The following is a 22600-nucleotide window of genomic DNA, read 5'->3' as shown; positions in this document are numbered from 1 at the left end:
CTATGAGATGCTAAGCATCTTAAAAAAATATCCACTTCAGGTCTAATGTACTCCAATTTAGCTATCAACTAAATACCTATTAAAGATATTACCGAATTTCAAAAATAGTTTGTAATGTAAACATTTAAGGACAAACTTAATTCTTAACAAATACAGCAAGCATGTTTTGCTCTAGTCTGTAATAGCTGCACACACACTTTCCAAAACAATCTGGTCGTTATTTAGTACAAAACAGACATACCGTGGTCACTAAGGTTATCAGATGTTAACCACTACTGTAATATTAAAAACGTGGTTATTAGTCATCTGTCAAAACATGGCAGGTACTCCTCTAGTATTAATAATTTAAGAACTGTAATAGACTGGGATAAAACCTAAAAAATAGTGACTTTGTGTAACTTTGTATAGTCATTCATATAACTAAATTACAGTATTTGCCTGTGGACACCAGGTACACTTAGTCATAACTTATACAGGCCAATTCTTTTTCAGAAATACTTTGGTAGACACATCTGTGTTGCTGCAGAGTGGTGCTCTGAAGCACCATCTTTTTGAAAATGTGGCCCAGAATTACTTTCTTACTGAATTTAAACATTATTGAGATAGCTGCTATTTGATTAGGGAAATGGCACGGGCTACCCACAGAGGCTGTGGGGCTCCTCCTTGGGGAGCTTCCAGAGCTGCCTGGATATGGGGCTGGGCACCAGCTGGGGGGGCCCTGCTGGGGCAGGCCTGGGGCCAGGTGACCTCCAGAGGTCTCAGCCTCAGCCAGTCTGGGAACCCTTCTGTGATGGGGCCTATCTAAAGTGAACTCCGAGGCTGTTTCATTCCACTATGAATTCTAAACAGTCTCACTACACCACCATGGCAAAGTGCTGTTCTGGTTACGTGATTTGATCCAAAACTCGCTGGACTCAACTAGTTAAACAAGTTTTGGATCAGACCAGAGTGACCACCTCAGCAGCTGTTCTTTAAATCAGCTTAAGCAAGTGACTTCACTGTAGAAAGGTCCCAATGTTAAATGTGAGCTAGACAAAAATACTAACTCCCTTGTTCTGCCTTAATGTAGCAGTCTCCTGCAAAGGACGTTGCTTTGAAGCCTTTGAAAGAGGAAGAGAGTGTGACTGTGACGCGGACTGTGAAAGATATGGCAAATGCTGCCCCGACTATGCGAAACACTGTAAAGAAGGTAAGAAATTTCTGTATTGCAAAATTTTTCCTACATATATTTATACCTTACATTGCCATAAAATATAAACCACATAGACTTTGTTCTTGGTATGATCCACATTAGTTCTCAAGTGAACCTTTCCATAAAATTCAGCCATGCTAGTACACCCACAGCATGACAGCCCAATAAACAGGAACCAGGAGGCAGAGACTACGTAAATGTTTGCTAACAATTCCGTACTACAGAGATCCTGCACAACTTACTGGCCTTTTCGAAAATCACTGGCACTCAGCATCAGCTATACATAGCATTAGCTATACAAAAAACGAACAGAACAAAACAAAACAAAAATCATAAAACCTAATTTCAGAAATAAATTGGCCATTTTCTGAAGTGTGAACACTGAAGCATATAGGTAGATGTACTGGCATCCATCACATGGTATGAATTCCAAGGGGAAAGTTTTATTTTGTCTTAGCCTCTTTAGCACTCCATACCCTAATTCACTATCAGAACCATTACTCAGAACAATACATGTAAGGCCAGGTTTGACACGTGTATTTCCACTCATGCTACTAAAATTATATCAATAACAAAATTCAAAGACAGAGGCTGGGCAAAAATGAATGATGCTTTGCAGTAAAAAGTCTAGGTCATATACGGAGAAGTAGTAAGGTAGGTCCAACTCCCTTAAATTGCCCTGCAACCCACCCAGACATGCGTAATAGCCAGTCCCTGCACTGGGGATCGCACTACTTGAACCTTCAGACCATTTGCTTTTGGTTGCTGCAATCACTGGAAGCACACGGGCAAATCGCCCAGATCTTTCCCACCCTGAATCCAAAACAGGAAGAGCAGCCCAACGTAGAACCCCCTCCTGGGGGTCAAGGAGGCCCTCCCTGATGAGATGTGATTGCACATTCACACTGCAAGTGAGACATTTTAGGAAAGTCCACGTTTAGCCTTCAGGCTGTGAATTCAGTTCAGGGAATGCTTGTACTGCCCCACAGTCAAGTCACTTTTGTTTATCCAGCCCTTCACAGACCAGACAACCTACAAGGCAGCCAATTTTCAAAGCCTGTCCTTTAGCAGACAGGAGAAGTGTTAGGGATTATCATTTGGTTCACATTACCAACCACTCCCAGTCCCCAAGCCCTGGTATAGCTGCTTGGTTTTGCTACTCAGTTGCATAGTAATTTATACTGAAATAGACTCTGTATTGAGCACTTTTGACTGGATGCCTACAAGATAAATGTCTTAAAAGTGTCATGAGGTGAATTTGCTACCTCTGAGGTTGCTTCTTTCTGCTGGATCTACCAGGATGCCACTTGATTTAAATGACATTATCTACTATTTTATCAGTGATTACATTCCATCTTCTTTTTCTTCTTGCTTTTTAATCCCTGCTGTGAAACTCCTTCAGTTAGAGCAAGATTCCCAAAAAGATGTACAAGTGTAACACTGGGACTGCAATGGACAAAGATGACACTAGATCACCCTTCTCAGAGCTGCCTGATTGACCAAGTATCTCCTTTTGGCTCAGAAAGTCCCCAGGGACTTGCAGCTCTGCCTTCAGGGAATGCATAGACCCATCCCAGCTTGGTACCTGGCTCTGTCTCAGCTTCAGGGATGCCCAGAGATCATTGCCATTACATTACATAGCATAACATTAGAAAAGAAAAAAGAAAAATTCTGCTGGAAATCTTAGACACACGTGTGATTTATCTGATGTTTTTCAAAAAAAAATCTCAGAGAACAGTAGCAGTGGCATTCCAGACTCATGAAATTTCCATTGCACTAGTGCAACCAATTTGGAAATTCAGGAGTTTAAGATGCATGAACACCCACAGGACATACTTAGCTGTTTCACTTGTTCTTCAGTTCAAGCATAATGAAAAATTATCCAACTGCTCATGGTCTTAGAAAGTTTCTTCTAGGATTTTGGTTTCTTAGTTTCGCTATTAATGTTTGTCAAAACATACACAAAACCTGACACCCCAAATTCACCCTACTCAGTACCCAGTATTTCAGTATTTTTGCTATCTCCGAGTAATTAAGAAACATTTTAAACTTTTTGGAATAATGTAATAACTTAAGGCATGCAATGAACTTTCACTTTGCTCTGTCTATATATCGTGACCACTTTTTTCTGGACAATGGAGCTAAGTTCATCTAGAGATTTTTATCTTTCCATTCCTCCAAAAGCCCTCTACCCCAGAACATATACACATAGTTAAGGACTGATCAAATATCCCCACATTGACTCATCTGAAAGCTGATTCAGCTCCCAGAGTAATTTTATTCAACAATTGAATTTTCTCTCTCTTTCCTAATAAAAACTTCAGGATATATGTGCAGAATTATCCCATGTCTGAAGAGCTACATCATAACTAAATCTTCAAGGGATTATCAAAGTAATACACCATCTCTCAGATACCCACTATAAAAAACACTCACAAGTTAGCCCCAAGCTATCTGTATTCAAAAACAAAACAAAAAAAGAGAGAAATTCTCAGAGTATAAAACTCCACTCAGAATTCTTCTTTTTCCCAGCTGAAAATTCCTGTTAGCTAGGAATGCCTCACCTCACACTTCTGGGAAAAATATTTCTCTGATCTATGACAAACACTTAGGGATCCAAAGGATATTTTTCTCTTTTTTCACAAATAGTATTCTAAAGAATATTATAGATGGGAAAAAAATAAAAGATTTATGTGGAAAAGGGACACTGAAATTCTGTATCACTTTCTTCTTACACCAAACACCTAAAAACACTCCCATTAACAGATTGTTTCATTTCTTTCAGCACACACAGAAAAGACAACACCCAAGACTCCTCCACCAAATAAATCAACATCTAAGAGGTCATCTGCAAATGAAGAAAAGAAGCCAGAGGAAGTAACACAGCCCCATGAAGTTACAGAAGGTAGGAAAGAACACAAATGAAACAGGATGGGTGTTACTTGAAGGAATATTAGAGACCATTTTCCTGCTCTGGAAACAGAAGGGCAATGTGAGACATTACCAGACAGTTACCAAGCTTGGAACCACTCAGTTTATAAACTCATTACCTCACCTAGTTCTCAAGAAAGACTGTACTGATTTTGCAGCGCTCACTTCAGACAGATGTTAGATTGTGGTGATGTCTCCTGCGTCTCTATTTGATTTCCACATGTATCTTCAAAAACTATGTTACATGCCATTGTCAGTTTTGGATAAAATCCATGGCTAGAACAGGAAGGGTGTTGTATTTTGGGACAGTGAAAACTGGCAGAACCAGGACAGGAAAATCTCCTAACAGGCTTCTCTAGCTTTAATCAAGCCCAGCCTCATGCAGCTTCAGAAAATACAAACAATTTATTTTTATTTTTCAGAATGGAAAACATGTTGCATTTCTGTGTTCTTTGATATTCTATTCCAGCATTTTAAATGATAATTTGGGAGATCAATTTGAACTTGAAACCTGAAGTAACAACAATGAAACAAGGCTAGAAGTCAATACTGGCCAATACTTTAACCCCTTTGGTATTATTATTATTGCTATTATTATTATCAATAATAATAAAATATAATAATAATAATAACAACAATAATAATTTGGAGTACTTACCTTTCTGCTGTGGCAGTTTCCTTTTACGAAATCAATACAGCAGATCAAATGAAACAGAATTAAGGAAATTCAAACAAGATCCCACTTGATTTACAGAATTACATACACTTTGGGAAGGAGGAATACTATTCTGTAATGCTGTGCTCATACTACACTGTTTCTACAATACATTTACACAGGAATTATTCCTCATACTGCAAGATCCTAAGTGTTTCCAGTCTGCTGAGAGAGGCATTGCATCAGTACATTCATCAGGCCATGACTGTCAGAAATCGCTCAGATCTTGAAAGATTTTTTCAGAATACTTGTTCAAAAGATGAACAACATGACCCCAAATCACATGATGCTGCACTTGATTTTCTCAGGTTTTCAAGAATCAAGTGTCAACTCGGTGATAACAGTAGATAGTAAGGAATCATAGAAGTAAGAAGCAAACAAACAAACAAAAAACTTTGAAAACAGAACTAAATGGCAAAACATCACAAAGGTAACACTGAGAGATCAAAAGACTAAATGCAGAAACATTTAATGTTAGTTTCTGCTGAATATATCTATAATTTGACTCAAGTTCATGTAACTACATATAAAAGTAGAGTCTTAAAGCTGTAAATCACAAAGAGGAAAAATACCAAGGATATAGAGTAGGACATGTATGCAGGTGTCTGTACTCAAAAAGTTTGTTTTCCTCCTGTTTCATTAATCCTCTCCTTCAAGTCCAGGTCACAGGTGCAGGCTTTATTATAATTATGGCCAAAGGAACAAATCAAAAGTACAAACTGGGAAGGGAAGTGTCCTATTAGAAGAACTATATAAGGTGGTTCCCCTTCCATGAAAAAGATAGAAACACTATGTGGTCTCATATACAAACACTGAATTAAAATCTGCTCTGCTGCGTTCATAGGTGCTACAGGTTAATCAAAGGTATTAGTTAAAATTTATTAGGCTGCTGTGAAGTCCCAGGAAGGCAAAGGAAATATATAGTCCAAGTTAGTCTGGATCTCTAATGTTTATATCTTTTGGCAGTTACATAAGTCCATAACTGGTATTTATCTAATTGAACTTGGGTTTCCATGTATTTATATACACACACACACAAAAAATTTAAAAAAATGCAACTTTACACGTAAGGCTTTTTCTTTTTTTAAGCAAAGACACAAAAACAAGATAATACTGCTGATCAAAAGATAAGTAGCTACTTCTAATCAGCATACTAAAAAAAAAAAAAAATCCAAAAAATAGGTGCATGCATTTAAATTTTAATGTCTTAACGTGTTTTTTTCTCATAGATATGGGCAGTGAAAAAATGGTGACCAGTCCTCCTCCAACTACAAAACAGCCTGATACAACATCACCAGTCATAGCAACCACAATTAAACCATCTACTCCAAAACCTAGTTTAACACCTACCACGATTATTACCACAAAACCAACAACTTCCAAAGTTGAAGAGACAACCCCTGAAGACACAGAGGCTCCAACAACTGACGCAGACCCTACCATCACACCCATAGAGGAAGAGATAACCCCTGAAGGCACGGAGGAACCCACGACTGAGGCAGACTCTCCCGCCAGTCCCAAAGCTGAAGAAACAACCCCTGAAGCTACAGAAGAACCAATGACAACAGCAGACCCTCCAGCCACACCCAAAGTTGAAGAGATGACGCCTGAGGCCACCGAAGCACCAATGACTGACGCAGACTCTCTCACCACCCCCAAAGCTGAAGAGACAACCCCTGAAGCCACCGAGGTTCCAGCGACTCCGAAAGCCGAGGAGACAACCCCAGAAGCCACCGAGGCTCCAACGACACCCAAAGCCGAGGAGACAACCCCTGAAGCCACCGAGGCTCCAACGACTCCGAAAGCTGAGGAGACAACCCCTGAAGCCACCGAGGCTCCAACGACACCCAAAGCCGAGGAGACAACCCTTGAGGCCACCGAGGCTCCAACGACCCCCAAAGCTGAGGAGACAACCCCTGAAGCCACCGAGGCTCCAACGACCCCCAAAGCCGAGGAGACAACCCCTGAGGCCACAGAGGCTCCAACGACCCCCAAAGCCGAGGAGACAACCCCTGAAGCCACCGAGGCTCCAACGACCCCCAAAGCCGAGGAGACAACCCCTGAAGCCACCGAGGCACCAGCGACCCCCAAAGCCGAGGAGACAACCCCTGAAGCCACCGAGGCTCCAACGACTCCCAAAGCCGAGGAGACAACCCCTGAAACCACCGAGGCTCCAACGACTCCCAAAGCCGAGGAGACAACCCCTGAAGCCACCGAGGCTCCAACGACCCCCAAAGCCGAGGAGACAACCCCTGAAGCCACCAAGGCTCCAACGACTCCGAAAGCCGAGGAGACAACCCCTGAAGCCACCGAGGCTCCAACGACTCCGAAAGCCGAGGAGACAACCCCTGAAGCCACCGAGGCTCCAACGACTCCCAAAGCCGAGGAGACAACCCCTGAAGCCACAGAGGCTCCAACGACTCCCAAAGCCGAGGAGACAACCCCTGAAGCCACCGAGGCTCCAACGACCCCCAAAGCTGAGGAGACAACCCCTGAAGCCACAGAGGCACCAACGACCCCGAAAGCCGAGGAGACAACCCCTGAAGCCACCGAGGCACCAACGACTCCGAAAGCCGAGGAGACAACCCCTGAAGCCACCGAGGCTCCAACGACTCCGAAAGCCGAGGAGACAACCCCTGAAGCCACCGAGGCTCCAACGACCCCCAAAGCCGAGGAGACAACCCCTGAAGCCACCGAGGCTCCAACGACCCCCAAAGCCGAGGAGACAACCCCTGAAGCCACCGAGGCTCCAACGACCCCCAAAGCCGAGGAGACAACCCCTGAAGCCACCGAGGCTCCAACGACCCCCGAAAGCCGAGGAGACAACCCCTGAAGCCACCGAGGCTCCAACGACCCCGAAAGCCGAGGAGACAACCCCTGAGGCCACCGAGGCTCCAACGACCCCCAAAGCCGAGGAGACAACCCCTGAAGCCACCGAGGCTCCAACGACCCCCAAAGCCGAGGAGACAACCCCTGAAGCCACCGAGGCTCCAACGACCCCCAAAGCCGAGGAGACAACCCCTGAAGCCACCGAGGCTCCAACGACCCCCAAAGCCGAGGAGACAACCCCTGAAGCCACCGAGGCTCCAACGACCCCCAAAGCCGAGGAGACAACCCCTGAAGCCACCAAGGCTCCAACGACTCCCAAAGCCGAGGAGACAACCCCTGAAGCCACCGAGGCTCCAACGACCCCCAAAGTCGAGGAGACAACCCCTGAAGCCACAGAGGCACCAACGACCCCCAAAGCCGAGGAGACAACCCCTGAAGCCACCGAGGCACCAACGACCCCCAAAGCTGAGGAGACAACCCCTGAAGCCACCGAGGCTCCAACGACCCCCAAAGCCGAGGAGACAACCCCTGAAGCCACCGAGGCACCAACGACCCCCAAAGCCGAGGAGACAACCCCTGAAGCCACCGAGGCACCAACGACTCCCAAAGCCGAGGAGACAACCCCTGAAGCCACCGAGGTACCAACGACTCCCAAACCCAAAGAGACAACCCCTGAATCCACTGAGGCTCCAATGACCCCCAAAGCTAAGGAGACAACTACAAAAGCCACCAAGGCTCTAACCACCCCTAAAGCTGAGGAGACATCTCCAAAACCCACTGAGGCTCCAACAACCAAGGCTGATTCTCCCACAACCCCCAAAGCCAAGGAGACAATCCCTGAAGCCCCTGAGGCCCCAATGACCCCCAAAGTTGAAGAGACAACCCCTGAAGCCACTGAGGCTCCAACAACCCCGAAAGCCAAGGAGACAACCCCAAAAGTTACCAAGGCTCCAATGACCCCAAAAGCCACGGAGGCTCCAACAACCAAGGCTGACTCTTCCACCACCCCTCAAGCCACTGAGGCTCCAACGACCCCCAAAGCTGCGAAGAAAACCCCAAAAGCCACCAAGGCACCAATGACTGAGGCTGAGTCTCCCACCACCCCTAAAACAAAAGAGACAACTCCTCTGGCCACAAAGTCACCAACAAAGTCTCCCACCATCCCTGAAGTCGAATTCAGTACCCCTGCACCCCTCAACGTTAAATCAGACACAACTACATCAGGTGAGAAGTCTGCAACTACACCTGTTAAAAATGACAAAACGACAGCTAAACCTGTAACAACTCTTGTAACCAAAGAGACAACAACTAAAAAGGAAACAACCACAGTGAACAAAGAGATAACAACACCCAAGAAAGACAAAACTACTGTGCTTAAAGACATTTTAACAGCAGGTAGGAAAGACAAAACCACTGTAACCAAGAAGCCTACCATGGCTGATGACTCTCCTGAAGGTACAGACAATACTCCAAGTATAACTCCTGCAGCCAAACAAGTTGTAACTACAGCAGCTGAATTAGAAGCAACTACTGTAGACAAAAAGACTGCAGTGGCTACAGAAAAAGAAGCAATCCCAGCTACCCAAGACAAAATTCCCAAACCGAGAGAGATTTTAGCACCAACAGCTAAGGAAGAAGAACGTCCGGTGGGTACCGTGATTGTAACAACACCAGCAGCTACAACTCCCGTGCGCAAGCCCACCATGCTGCCAACGACTGCCAAAACAGATTCAGCTCCTAAAACCAGGGAGATTGTGACAACAACTAAAAGTGATACAACTACAGAGAATAAACAGACTGTAGCAGCAGCACCTAATGAGTGCGTAATTACCACTAAAGAGACAACAACAGCTGGTAAAAAAGAGGTAACTACCCTCACTGATGAAACTAGCTACACAACTGAAAAAGAACTAGAAGATGCCACTGAAAAGGCCCCTAGTCTTGACAAGAAAGAGGAAACTACAGTTATCAGAGAGAGAACTACAACAGATAAAAAAGATACAATAGAAGAAATGTTTATTGTTTCTAGAGGGACATCCAAGCCAGATATACATTTCCAGGAGGTTACTGACACACGTGATGAGCCTCATCCAGCCAACCCTGAAACCGTGCCAGTAAAAGAAGAGCCTGAGATAAACAAGCCTTTAATACAAACTGTGGACATGCCAGTTCTACCTGGAGAAACACAAGGTAAGTGTATTCCAGTAGGTACAAAAACTGGGAGCACAACAAAACCTCAAGTGAAGGATGTGCAAGACCTTTCTATCCAGCGTCAGAAGGAGGCGCACCTATCTTGGTGGTTAACTGTGACTGTGGTGATGCAGCCGTCAGCATCCCGAACACTGGTACCTTAATTTTCAGTTGTGTTGTTACTGAAATTCTCCACCTCATTTATAGCATGATCTCATTTCAGCAACTGGTCCTGCTGAAAAATGTTTGCTGTAAATACCATGGCAGATGCAAACAAAAACAACAGAAAAAGGAAAAACAAGATAAATTTCTAAGTCTCATGAAAATACCATTAGAGCATCAGGCTGAATACCCACTATTAGTTATAGTACCTAACCTGGGATTTTGTGAGCTCATAAGAAAAACAAGAAAGCTTTTCCTTATATTCTTTCTCTGTGCTTTTTGCCACAACTTTTTTCATGTCCTCACCATTGATTATATATTAAGATACAGCCCACGAGGTTCTTGGGCATTTTTTCATTCATGTTTTGACAGATGATTTGCAAAAACAAAAAAGGGGTCTTCTAGATAGATTGAAAATATTTGGATTTTTGTCAGAAACATATCCTTCCTTTACATTCAACTGAAAATAAATGTAAATCCATTAAGAATGAAGGAGGGGAAACCTGCTACAGAAGCTTGGAGGAATGAGTAAACATCCGTAAGCATGAAGAAATTAAATATGAGACAGCAGATGATGCATTTACAGATATTTTTATGAATTACATAAGGTAAACAATAAATGACAATAGCTGTACCTAGTTATATAAACAGCTAGTCTTATGCTCCTCAGAACAAATCATGAGAGTTAAACTTTTTAACAATATATCTTGAATGAACAATTAAGCCTTTTGTATGAAAAACCTCAGACAGACCTGAGGAGAGCCCTGAACACCATCCTACACACGAAAATCCCATTTAAATGCGGCCAGTGCTGCTTCATGTGGGCAGGGGGAGGCAATGCCCTTTTTGTTTAAAACAAACAAAAACTAATCTGAACTACGCTATTTTGCAGTGGACAAGACCAACGAGAAGGACCTGTGCAGTGGGAAGCCGGCGGACAGCATGGTAGCCCTGCCCAATGGTACCCTGGCTGTCTTCCGAGGTATGTCGGTCCCGCAGCCCTCTGCCCCGGCCTTCACTGGTCCCGGCCTGCCTCCCAGGCTGCCACATGGCGGCCTCAGGGTGGAGGCGTGAGGAACAAGGTCCTCAGGCAGGACCGTGAGGAGAGGCAACACAGGGGCATCCTGCTTTCCAACGCTTTTCTCCGCTTTTCTCCCTGTGTCCGTCGGTCTGTCCGCCCACGTGTCTCACTGTGTGGGCTGCTGTCCCCTCCCGCCCGCAGGTCACTACTACTGGCTGCTGAACGGCAGGAGCCCGCCGACCACCAACCCCCGCCGGATCAGCGAGGGCTGGGGCATCCCGTCCCCCATCGACACCGTCTTCTCCCGGTGCAACTGCGACGGGAAGACCTTCTTCATCAAGGTGGGGAAGAGCAGAGAGGCTTTGAAATGTCATCCTGCTGCATAGCAGCTCAGTGCAGCCCTGTGCTCCGAGGCCACATTGCTCGTTTTATAGAATAAGCAGCATTTTCACACTTAGAATTGAGTGAGTGAACTGAAACATATCCCTTCCCCAGCCCCACCTCCACTGCCTTGGCATTGTGCTTCTCAAATAGACTTAATCCAGTGTTTTCTCCCTGTAATTGGTTACTGACAGACTAACTGATCATATCAGTATGAGCAATAGTTAAAAAAAAAACACAACAAAACCTTTAAAATCTGATTATTGCTTTGTTTAGTAACCGTTATTACAGTTCATTTCCAAGACTCTTCCCGTACTCAAAGGCACAGTTAAAAGACTGAAGAAGATATTTTGTGATGTTGTTATAGCTTGTTTTTAGTGGACATAGGAACAGTTCCAGCCAGTTCTACGTGGTAGTTATCAAAATGCTAGCATTACAATTAATTTTAATGTCTGTATTGAAGCTCAGCTACCATGAATGAATTTCCTCTGAAGCTCATCTTTTGCTTAAACCACTAGGGTAACCTATACTGGCGTTTCACGAATGGTGTGATGGACAAAGGCTATCCCAAACCTCTTGCAAATGGATTCGCAGGGTTAAGTGGGAAAATGGTAGCAGCGCTCCCTGTGGCAAGATACAACAGCAGACCAGAATCAGTTTATTTTATCAAAAGAGGTATGTCTTGTAATTCAAAAGTTCACAGATGATGAAAAGGTGCTTGAATTGCATTAGTGAGGAATAAAACACTGTTTCTCTTGACTGATAGGTGTCTGTTTTGAACAAAATATGTCTAAGTGATGTAATAGGACACTAGGTAGTCAAAACAGCCTGAAGCTTTAAAAAAAATGTATTAGAATGTTAAAGTGCTTTTTAAAATAGACCAGACTATAAGGGACATGATCTTAGCAAACAAACATTAAGGTAAGTTTTATCTGGTGGTAATTTTTTTTCAATCTCAAATTAATCTGAGATGGAAAGACTTTAAATAACCTTATTAGTTCAGAACTATGCATGGAAGTCTCCCTCTGTTCTTTCTATTGCTAACTATTTCTCATTTCATGCTTAAAGTGAATGTAATTTCCTTACCTAATATGAATGATGCACTGTCAACATAAGAATGATCTAAATCAAAAAAAGCTGAGGTTAATGAAATGCAAATCTTTTTCTGGACTCTAGCCTTTCCCTTGTGTACCCCAAAGCTATGGTCTTAGCCTCCTCCTTGATAAATAAGTGTGACAGCAGTAAAAGCAGTTCCACGGGAATTGTACTTACTGCAGGAAATGTAATGAGGCTGCAGGAGTTATTGCTACATTTAGAAGCATATATTGGATTTAGAGAGCAACGCTTTTGCATCGCAAAATGTAGGAATGCATAGAAAAAGCTGCAGGTTGCAACAGCATTAGACAGCTGTAGGCATATTAAAATGATGTTATTGACTTCCTGCCTGTGATATTGATGATACTGTGATCTCGGATTTAGCTTTTTTATTTTGTTTAATTACACTAATGTCTCTTTTAGATGGTAACATGCAACAGTATGTATACAGACAAGAGCCAGCCAAGAAGTGCCAAAGGAAAGCCCGCATTACCATAAGATACCCAGCTTTTGTCCCAAGACTTGTAATAAGGAGACGCTTTCAACGTGCAGTAGGATTGCCAACTGTTATTCAGACTGTCAGAATCAATCCATATCAATCCGGTATCTTATGTTTATTAAGTTTCTTTTATACAATTATTTTAATCTGAGTAGTCTCTGAATCACAACTTTGTTACATTTTTATTTCCCTAACATCGTACTTTACTTTTTTTCAAGCTGATGATTCTTGCTTGCTGTAGATTGTATAAGCAGATGACAGCTTTTGTCAGTCGTGCTGTGACACTTTCTAAATGTGACACTTTCTTTTGCTTGCAGGAGTTCTGCGTAAGGAAGTCAAAATGACTGCCTACTGGAGAGGGCTCCCCAAAGTAATTCATTCAACTATATCAGTACCCAACTACAATAAGCCAGATGGCTATGATTATTACGCCTTCTCTTACAGTAAGTTAGAGCTAATGAAAGTTACTCTGTATTCCAAAAGGCTCAGTGATAAGAAAGAAAGAAGGCCATGTACCTATGAGATTTCTAAAGCAAAGTTACCACTTGTGAGTCTGCAATGCTAATTTTAAGCAAGTACTATTAAGCAGTTCTGAGAAATAAACTGTTGCCTGTAATGGAGATGTTTCTGTTCAAAATCGAGTTACAGGACAGCTAGTAGCAGAGCAGTACAATCATTCAGACTAGCCCTTTATGGAATGCATTGCCATAAGAGTACAGGTTTATAAAATGACAAAAAAAAAAGCTGACAACTACATACGCAATCATATTAATGATAGAATGAGATCCTTGGACCATTATACATCAAAAGATTTTTCACTGGCTTCCACAGAACTACATTTCTGACCAAACAACAACAACAAAAATATAGGGAGCAACACAAACCATGTAATTTCCCAGGAAATAACTATTTCTAATTCCACATTAGGTAGGTCCTTTCCCTCTAGCCAGGCTCAGCTAAAAGCATTTATCAGAATTTTCTTGATTATTCAGGGGAAAAAAAGCTCAAATACTAGACTATCCAAATACAGGATACTAAAGTAAGTCTCTGCCAGTATGATAATTTTATAACCTTAACATTGGCTACTCATGGACCACGGCATTCTTGTGTTTACAGCAGTGCAGGATTGTTTTTAGTTTGTTTGATTTCTAAATTCTTGAAACTATTTGTGTTGTAGCAGTAGAAGTGTAATCTTCTCTACTCCCTGTTCTTGCAGCAGATTTATTTATTAGCAGTATTGTAAAACTAAGCTGAACACAAAGAAGAACAGATCAAACAGTTGAGGCCAAAAATGGATTTTTATAGCCTCTCAATTCCATATATACATGTGGAATGAAAATCTGCTATTAATCCATAAATGAAATTAAAAGGCAGGCTTTAATTTCAAGATTCTTTCTGTATACTAAATGTAGCTTCTGGAATTTAATTTTGACATATCTTCATTTCAGATCGGTACTACAGTTTGGACGTGGGCAAAAGAATAGCAAGACCTGTTACCGCTCTCACAGGAAAGACTGTATCCAAAGACTGGTATAACTGTCCTGAAAAGTGATGCAGAGCAGAGGATTTTTTAAAAAAAGATGCCATTTGAATTTTGACAGTTTGTCTGGTTTTATTAATAAAGACATTGAAGTGTGTGCACACAAATCTAAGTATAAAATGCTGCTTTAAGCTCTGGCTTCATTACACTAAAGCAACCACAGGCAAACTGGCACATTCGTATACACAGCTGTAATTACTTTACAGATCATTTAACTAATATTGCCTCTGTTCAGGCCTCCTCTGCCTCCCATTGCATGAGTTACACCTGTGTTGGGAAAGAAAACAAATGCATTAAGAGAAATCCTTTTCACCCTTTTAATCAAACATTAGTACACATGATACTCATCTATCTGTAAAGAATTTCTACTGCAGTGGAACACTTCCCTTCTGGTAAAATTCAATCTCCTTCTTCCTCCCCTAGACCCTAGTGATATGGATACCTTATGCTTCTGTCATTTAACAGAATGTTGTTGACTTGTGATCCTGTCTCAGGCTCTGCGCCAAAAGAACACGTACAGGGCTCATGCCCTATTTGAAATCAGTTAACCGCCTCCTTGTACTTAATAAAGAAATGGTGATACAACATAGTGGAACTCTATCCTAGGTCATCCTCCTCACTGTTTTTTCTTTCACTTTTTAGTTTAACAAATACATATATTTCAATACTCATGTCAAGTCTTATGGAATGTTAAGATAATGCTAAACTGCTTACAATTGATATAAAGATTTTTCTGAATACAGGAATTGCAAACAATTTATTTTCCTGGTTTAACACTACATTGATTAAAAAAGTAACTGTAATGCTTACTTAAATTCCTTTTTAAAAAAAAATAATTAAAAAAAATAAAATCAGCATAAGACATGGTGAGATAACTGGAACTCCTTGTGTGCCAAACAGGAAACTGACATATAAGCTTAAAAACAAAGATTTATAATCTTATATCCTAGTATTTATTTTTAAAGCTTCTTTTAAAATTTTGGTAAGGTCTAATAAGTTAAATTTGTAAGGTCTATAGTGCCATTCACTTTCTTTCCATTGATAAAGCAAGTGCCACAGGAAAAGTTTGCCTATGACAAAAATGCTCAGACTAACATACTAAAAAAAACCTACAGAGCTTTTAGGGCAACATACTGAAAGCTAGGGCACGGATGCTGTATTATTCAGTGTCTTACAAGCAAACACAAGCATATAAGGTACTGCATATATGGTCAGCAAAGAAGAAAGCAATAAAAATTGGTTTGAAAGAAAAAAGGAGCCTGAATTTGAGCAACCATGCTTACCCCTCTGTCTGTTGAACTGACGGCCACGAACTCCGGTTCTTAATGTTGGTGGCTGAAGTCTAACACGTCGAAATGGCTTAGGCTGGTTACTACTTGTGTCTGTGAAGAGGTGGAAATACAGAAAAGAACGTCTTTTTCTGGCGTGGTTTTGCACTGTTAATGTTTACATGACTTGATACATGTTATGGGCTTGAATTTACCTTAAAATTATGAAGGTGAGCACTATTTCATTGACACTTCTGATATAAATAAAAGCCTCAGAACAAATGAAGTGTGGCATGTCATTCATTATCTGCACTAGCTGGTAAATCGGTAACTGAACAGTCATTTACTTATTGAACAGTCATTTACTTATATTCTCTGACAATTTAATTGAAAACTATTTTAAATCTGACATCAAATGTAACAGTTGATAGACTGATGAGACTCATGCATCATTGAGGTATCAGCAGTAACTCTTGCTCCTTGAAGCATTATTCTTACTATGGATTACTGTAGTTACTGTGGTCCAAGTAAAAATGATTTGCCATCAAGACTAAAGGCATCTAAACATGTTCTTATTCTAAGTAAGAGTTGATAGCTTGTGTTGTATATGTGCAGCAGCAGCTAGTCCAAAGAAGTTCCTACACTTAATGAAATAGTTGTTTACAGCAATTAACCAGTACCTGCAGATGAACTAGAGGGAGGATCTTGACTAGTAGAAGGAAGATCTGACTCATCAGATGCTTGAACAGATTCTTCTTCTTGCTGGCTATCAATTTCTAGGCCAGCTTCTGAAGTAATTCTAGAAGGGGGCAGGGGGTTAGGATGGGGAGAAGAGAGATGATTGTATTCACACTGACAAAAAAACTCAGGGAAAGAAAGCATTATTTTAGAGCAGAAAGATTCCTTTCCAAACATCCTTTCCCAGAAATTTTCATGTTTTCTTCAGCTTTCCCTGCCCCACTTAATTATAACAGGTTTATCTGGCTTTTAGAAAAACAGTGATATAATTTCCTTGTTAGCCCAACTCCACATGCACATCTAACATATTAATCACCTCTCAGAGAAAGTTATAGAAACTATTTAATAACAACGACTAAAACCAGAACATGATAGTTGTATGCATGTTTAGATGGGGGAAGGGTAAGGCTGATGGACATCCACTCAGTGGTGCAATATCTAAATTTTTTGGACTCTGTCTTCAAAAGACAAAAAAAAAAAGCAATATGAGGATGGAAGAGAAAAGGATAATTAAACATTCCATTTAGTTTAAATACAGCTTGCATTTTGGTATACATTTAATTTAATAATCAACTTAAATGTAAACATATATAAATAAAATGTTAGAAGACAACTGAAACGCCTAAGATGCGGAAAATGCCTTTTCTGAACTACAAGCACTATCCTGTGAACCATTTAATTCCTACATGGATTTATGTCTAACATGTCTATGTTTTGTAGGAAACAATGTGATCTTAACATCAAAAAATCCATCCTCAGCCCTTGCTACTCAAACATGCAGACAGACTATGGTGATGCAGGTTGGTGCTGCATCAAGAAAAAGTAAAATATACATTAAAATATAGCCTTTGCCCTTTTAGATTTATAATATATTTGGTCATAACACATAATACAGTAATTATTATAAATACAAAAACTGCAATGGCAAGGTAGGAGACAAAGACATTTGTCTGTCCCATTTTTAAAAACCACTAATTCCTCTCCCTTGTGCGCTGGCTTTAATACTTGCACTGGCTTAACTGAACAGCTTCTGAACTCCTTGTTAGGAGTGATTTTATCTACTGACAACTAGCAATGCTTTAACCTTTATTCATTCAAACTGGGGCCTTTACCATCTGTATTTGACTACAATGGAGCCCTCTGTATTCTGAACAAATGGGGAAAATATCTTTAAAGTGACAAGTATTAGCTATGTTAAATTAGCAGAAGAAAAGCTCTGTTTTCACATGAAAAGGTCACAGTACTTTACTAAGCAAAATTACTAAAGCCTGGTGGACTGACCTTTGTACCGGAACAGGTTAAATGGAAACTTAATGGATCATAGGCATAGTTAAAATTAAATGATCGTTAGAATTAAAACTAATATGAATTCAAGTCAAACAATGAAGGTACAGCTTACCCTTCAGATTCTGCCTCTGCAAAAACTTCATCCCCATCATCACCAGCTCCAGCCTCTGTAGTGGTGGACAGATTGCCAGTAGATGTTGTAACCATTGGAACAGACTGAGAAGCATGCTCTGAAGCATCAGCTGAGGTACTTTCAGTAAAAACTGTAACTGTACAGGAAAGGTAGTTCAGTAAACACAGAGTTAGCTTCAACTTCCTAAAGAAAATCTATGGAAATCTTAAGCCCATAAAGAATAGAGCTACTGAAATGCTCCTGACAGTATATAACTAATTATAATTCCCACAAAAATGATCAGAGGCTGGAGCACCTCTCCTAGCAAGAAAGTCTGAGAGAGATGGGGCTGTTTGGCCTGGAAAAGAGAAAGCTCCAGGTGACCTTACTGGAGCTTTTCAATACTTAAATGGGGCTTATAAGAAAGATGGAGGGTGACTTTTTGCTTACTCAGATGATAGGACAAGTGGGAATGGTTTTAAACTAAAAGGGCAGATTTAGATGAGGTGTTAGGAGGAAATTCTTCACTCTGAGGGTGCTGAGGCACTGGAACAGGTTGCCCAGAGAGGCTGTGGATGCCCCATCCCTGGAGGTGTTCAAGGCCAGGCTGGACGAGGCCCTGGGCAGCCTGATCTAGTGGTGGCATCCCTGCCCGTGGCAGGGGGTTGGAACAAGATGATCTTTAGGGTCCCTTCCAACCCAAGCCATTCTACGATTCTATGGTAATTTCCTTCTGGAAAACTGAAATTTCTAACCTTTACTTCAGCTTGCCAATTTCCTGCCACTTACCTGGTGCTGCTACTTGTAAAGGTGTTGTTGGAACGCTACGACCACCTGATTCTTCCTCGTGAGCAAGGAAGAGTGGGGTTTCATACATTCCTAAACCTGCAATACACAAAGTTGTAATGACAACTTATATAGCCAGATAAAGAACAGATTAACTGCTTTCTTCTCTCTGTACACCTGACAGAATCCAGTGATAGGTTCTTAAGAATGGAGATTTTTGTTATTACAGATGGTTTTGACTTACTGTCATAACTAATTACAATTTCTTGAAAGGTATAAGCTTGATGAAAATACTACTACTAATTTTGATTTAGTCTTTTCCCTTACACCATTATTTTGCTGTCAGCTTTCTTCAAACAATAGCATATTGTTCCATGCTAACAGGGATGCAGGGGAAAGAAACTGAGTCAGGACAATAGTAAAGACAATACAGACTGCCTGGCCATCTCTCAACAAGTAAGAATATATCTCAAAGATTTCTTTGCATTTGCTGATTTCCCCTATTATTTATATCCTTCTGGACAAAACATCCAGCAAACAGCTAGACAAATACATAATATGATGGGCAAACAACTGGCTGACAGGTCAGGCTCAAAGAGTTATAGTAAGTGGAGTTGCATCAGGCTGGCAGACAGTCACTAGTGGGGTTCTGCAGGGCTCCATTTTAGTGCCAGTTCTCTAATGGTTTTAAAAAAACGGTCAGTATGTATTCAAGTCCTGCATCCAAATTAAGTTTACAGATGATATTAAATTTGGAGGAGCTGCTGAGGGTGGAGAGATCTTGCAAAAAGATCTTGACAAATTAGGAGACTGGGCAATCACCAACCATATGACATTTAACAAGAACAAGTGCTGGCTTCTGCACTGGGGCTGAGGCAACCCTGGGTAGGTACAGACTGTGGGACAAGAAGCTGGAGAGCAGCCCTGCAGAAAGGGAAGGGGGTTCTGGTTGACACCAAGCTGAATACATGTCAAGTGCGCCCTGGCAGTCGGAAGGTCCAGTTGCATGCTGGGGTGCCTCAGGCATGGCACCGCCAGCTGGTCAAGGGAAGGAATCAACCCCTCTGCCCTGCACTGGTACAGCCTCAGTTTGAGCACTGGGTGCAGCTTTGGGCACCACAACATCAGAATGACCTGAAACCGTTAGAATATCCACAGGAGGGCTGCAAAGATGATGAAGGGTCTAGAGGGCAAGACATCTGAGGAGTAGTAAGGTCATTTGTTTTTTACAGCCCAGAGCAGAGCAGGCTGAGGGCAGGCCTGATGGCGGCCTGCAGCTCCCTCACAAGGGGAGCAGAGGGGCAGGCACTGAGCTCTGCTCTCTGGGGACAGTGACAGGACCCGAGGGAACGGCATGGGGCTGGGACAGGGGAGGGTCAGGCCGGGTGTTAGGGAAAGGTTCTGCACCCAGAGGTGTTTGGGCATTGGAACAGGTTCCCCAGTTCCAGAGTCTGGGAACCGAGCTGCTGGAGCTCAAGAAGCATTTGGACAACGCTCTCAGACACAGTGTCTGGTTTTTGGGTGGTCCTGTGTGGAGCCAGGAGTTAGACTCAATTACCCTTGTGGGTCCCCTCCAACTCAGGATATTCTGATTATGTGATTTTACTGAAAAAAAAATGCTTATGTCAACAGGAAAAGTACAGTAAAAAGCCAGTCCTGCAATATTTCAGTTCTCGTTAAAATAAGTGTCTGGTGACCAGCAGGCAATTTGTCCTGCGTAAAACTGCAGCTATGTTTCTTCAGTTCACAAGCCTGTCTCTCAGCCACAGAAGTATTCTACTTTTTAAACCATAATAAAAATAGAAGTCTAGCATCTTGAAGGAAACACCTTTTCATTTTACCATTAATCTTTCTGCTGACAATTATTTAGGAGTCAGAGGTTCCCACATTCCACATGCACCCAGAGGAGAATTGCATTTTAAATGGCTGAACTTTTTTTTTTTTTTTAAACTCAAACAACCATGGAGGAAGAAGTATAGAAATTATTTACCTCCTTGTGATGCAAGCTGACCAAGGTCAGAGTGACTTGAACTAGTTTGTGGCATATCTTCAGGGGGTCCAAATCTGAATCGAGGAACTCCAGCTACCTGAGGGGAACTATGAAAATAAAGATTTTAATTTAAAAGAATTCTGCAACTTCCAATGATCAGGAAAAAAAAAGAATTTTCTAAACAAAACAAGAGAACAACTTATGCGTGAGACAAAATGAATTAATAGTAATCATCAAAAGAAAGCTAAACTACTACTAATTCAATAGTGATTAGTTTCTCAAACTTATCTGGACTGCATCCAAAAGCAATAAAAAGCAGTAAAAGAGTCCTGAACAGAATATTATTTCCTTATTCATGTGATGAATCCTCACAATTTTAAGTGGATTAGTAGACATGTGCAGAACCATCCCAAATCCAAAAATGGAGGTGAACTTGTGCTACTTTTACTGGTCAGTAGCACATGTAACACAAAATTATCCACCATTTGTTACTAATTGTTAGAATATTAGTATGGGGGCTGAGGGAAACAAATATTGGAGGTGACCTGCCTCCTAATTTGCTGTTAAGTTTCATAATACATGCTTCAATGTTTACTTAATCAAGATGAGATTAGTCATCTTGTATACATCACAGCATGTTACTCCCATTAGAAATTCATTTTGCTTGAATTTATTTTCATTTCAACGACAAGAGGAAAAAATATATGTCATAATTCTACTCATTTTTTTACATCTACTTACTGAATTGCTTCAGCAAACCCATCTGTACGATGTGGAACTACTAGAGTTGGTGTGCTTGGAACTGTTCTGTCCTCATCATCAAAGAAATGCTGCTGCTGGAAAAAAAGAGACTGATATGAGAGCCTACAATGTACTTCCAGTTCCTACCAAGCCAAGTTAAGGGTTTGTTTGCTTTTTCCCACATTGTTGAGCAAAACAAAGACAGATTTAACTGTAACACAAGTTTTATGTCACTTCAGACATCTAAATCTGGGCCGCTTATATAGGTTGCCCTTACAAGTGACACACACACACAAAAAAAACCCACCACATATCCATGACACCCAACATTTAAAGGATTTGTAGACATCTGCTTCAAGAGAAAACCCTGCCAAAGTGTCGACTACAAAGGAATCCTGAGGTGACTCATTCATAAATACATAGGAATTATGTGCCTTAGTTAATATACCTGGATTATGGGATTTTTCACAATGTGAATCAATTTGTATCTTTTGTTCCTACACTACCTACAAAGCCAGACACCTCCACTCCCTCTTCCCTCATCCGTTCCCAATCCATGAAGCGTTCTCTTCATCTCCTTGTCCGTATCTTTTCAAACCTTTCTGAAATACCCAAGCTCCCTTCCATATGCTCAATTATTGTCTAGGCGAAAAAACAGGTGGTTAGGCCAGTTCCAAGCAGAAATTGAATGCCAGGTACATGCAATGCAAGCAGAATAAAAATATACTGAGCTGATGCCTTTGATCGCAGAAAGTATACTTTTTCATCACAGTCAATTTCTCCCCACCCTCAAAGAACTTGTATTTGTTCTGTCAAATATGGTTGAAATTAGATAAAGGGGTCAAAATTAGTTGAAAGAGACAGTCAGAAGTCATACGTGAATTAGCATTGCTCCTTTAGTATGAGGCTGAAAACACTTTTCAAATAATATATCCACTTAAGACTGATTCTAAAAGCAAGTAATTAAATCTGACATGGACAAAATCAGTTCAACACCTTTTTTCTCAACCAAACTTTTCTAGTACATGTATTCCATAATTAATATATAAACTAACAGCGCTGAGATATTACTTGCAAGAATCCATCTCACTCCTGACCCCAGTAGCTACATTTTTTTTCCCTG

General features: G+C 41.4%; 2 protein-coding genes across 4 annotated transcripts in view; one reads left to right on the top strand and one right to left on the bottom strand.

Annotated features, from left to right (window-relative positions):
• Window positions 1–316: 316 nt before the first annotated feature.
• On the top strand, window positions 317–14600 carry PRG4 (proteoglycan 4). The gene is made up of 11 exons (XM_067001631.1): window positions 317–323; window positions 1070–1189; window positions 3978–4097; window positions 6068–6313; window positions 6468–9857; window positions 10912–11001; window positions 11242–11381; window positions 11940–12096; window positions 12940–13119; window positions 13333–13458; window positions 14464–14600. The coding sequence occupies exons 1-11, from the start codon at window positions 317–319 to the stop codon at window positions 14565–14567; spliced, it is 4680 nt and encodes a 1559-aa protein (XP_066857732.1). The 3' UTR covers window positions 14568–14600.
• TPR (translocated promoter region, nuclear basket protein) overlaps window positions 13106–22600 on the bottom strand; it is a 44773-nt gene continuing 35278 nt past the window's right edge. For 2 of the 3 annotated variants that reach the window (XM_048058997.2, XM_048059000.2), the window contains exons 45-51: window positions 21478–21572; window positions 20737–20843; window positions 18750–18845; window positions 17961–18117; window positions 16504–16622; window positions 15839–15937; window positions 13106–14822 (exon numbers count right to left, since the gene is read on the bottom strand). In XM_048058997.2, coding sequence (XP_047914954.2) covers window positions 14767–14822; window positions 15839–15937; window positions 16504–16622; window positions 17961–18117; window positions 18750–18845; window positions 20737–20843; window positions 21478–21572 — 729 coding nt within the window. In that variant the 3' untranslated portion in view covers window positions 13106–14766. The remainder of the gene's footprint in view (window positions 14823–15838; window positions 15938–16503; window positions 16623–17960; window positions 18118–18749; window positions 18846–20736; window positions 20844–21477; window positions 21573–22600) is intronic. The other variant, XM_048058998.2, reaches the window with a different exon arrangement.

This window comes from Anser cygnoides, chromosome 8 (genome assembly GCF_040182565.1).
Source record: "Anser cygnoides isolate HZ-2024a breed goose chromosome 8, Taihu_goose_T2T_genome, whole genome shotgun sequence".
NCBI lineage: Eukaryota > Metazoa > Chordata > Aves > Anseriformes > Anatidae > Anser > Anser cygnoides.
This window is presented reverse-complemented; position numbering and strand designations above follow the sequence as displayed.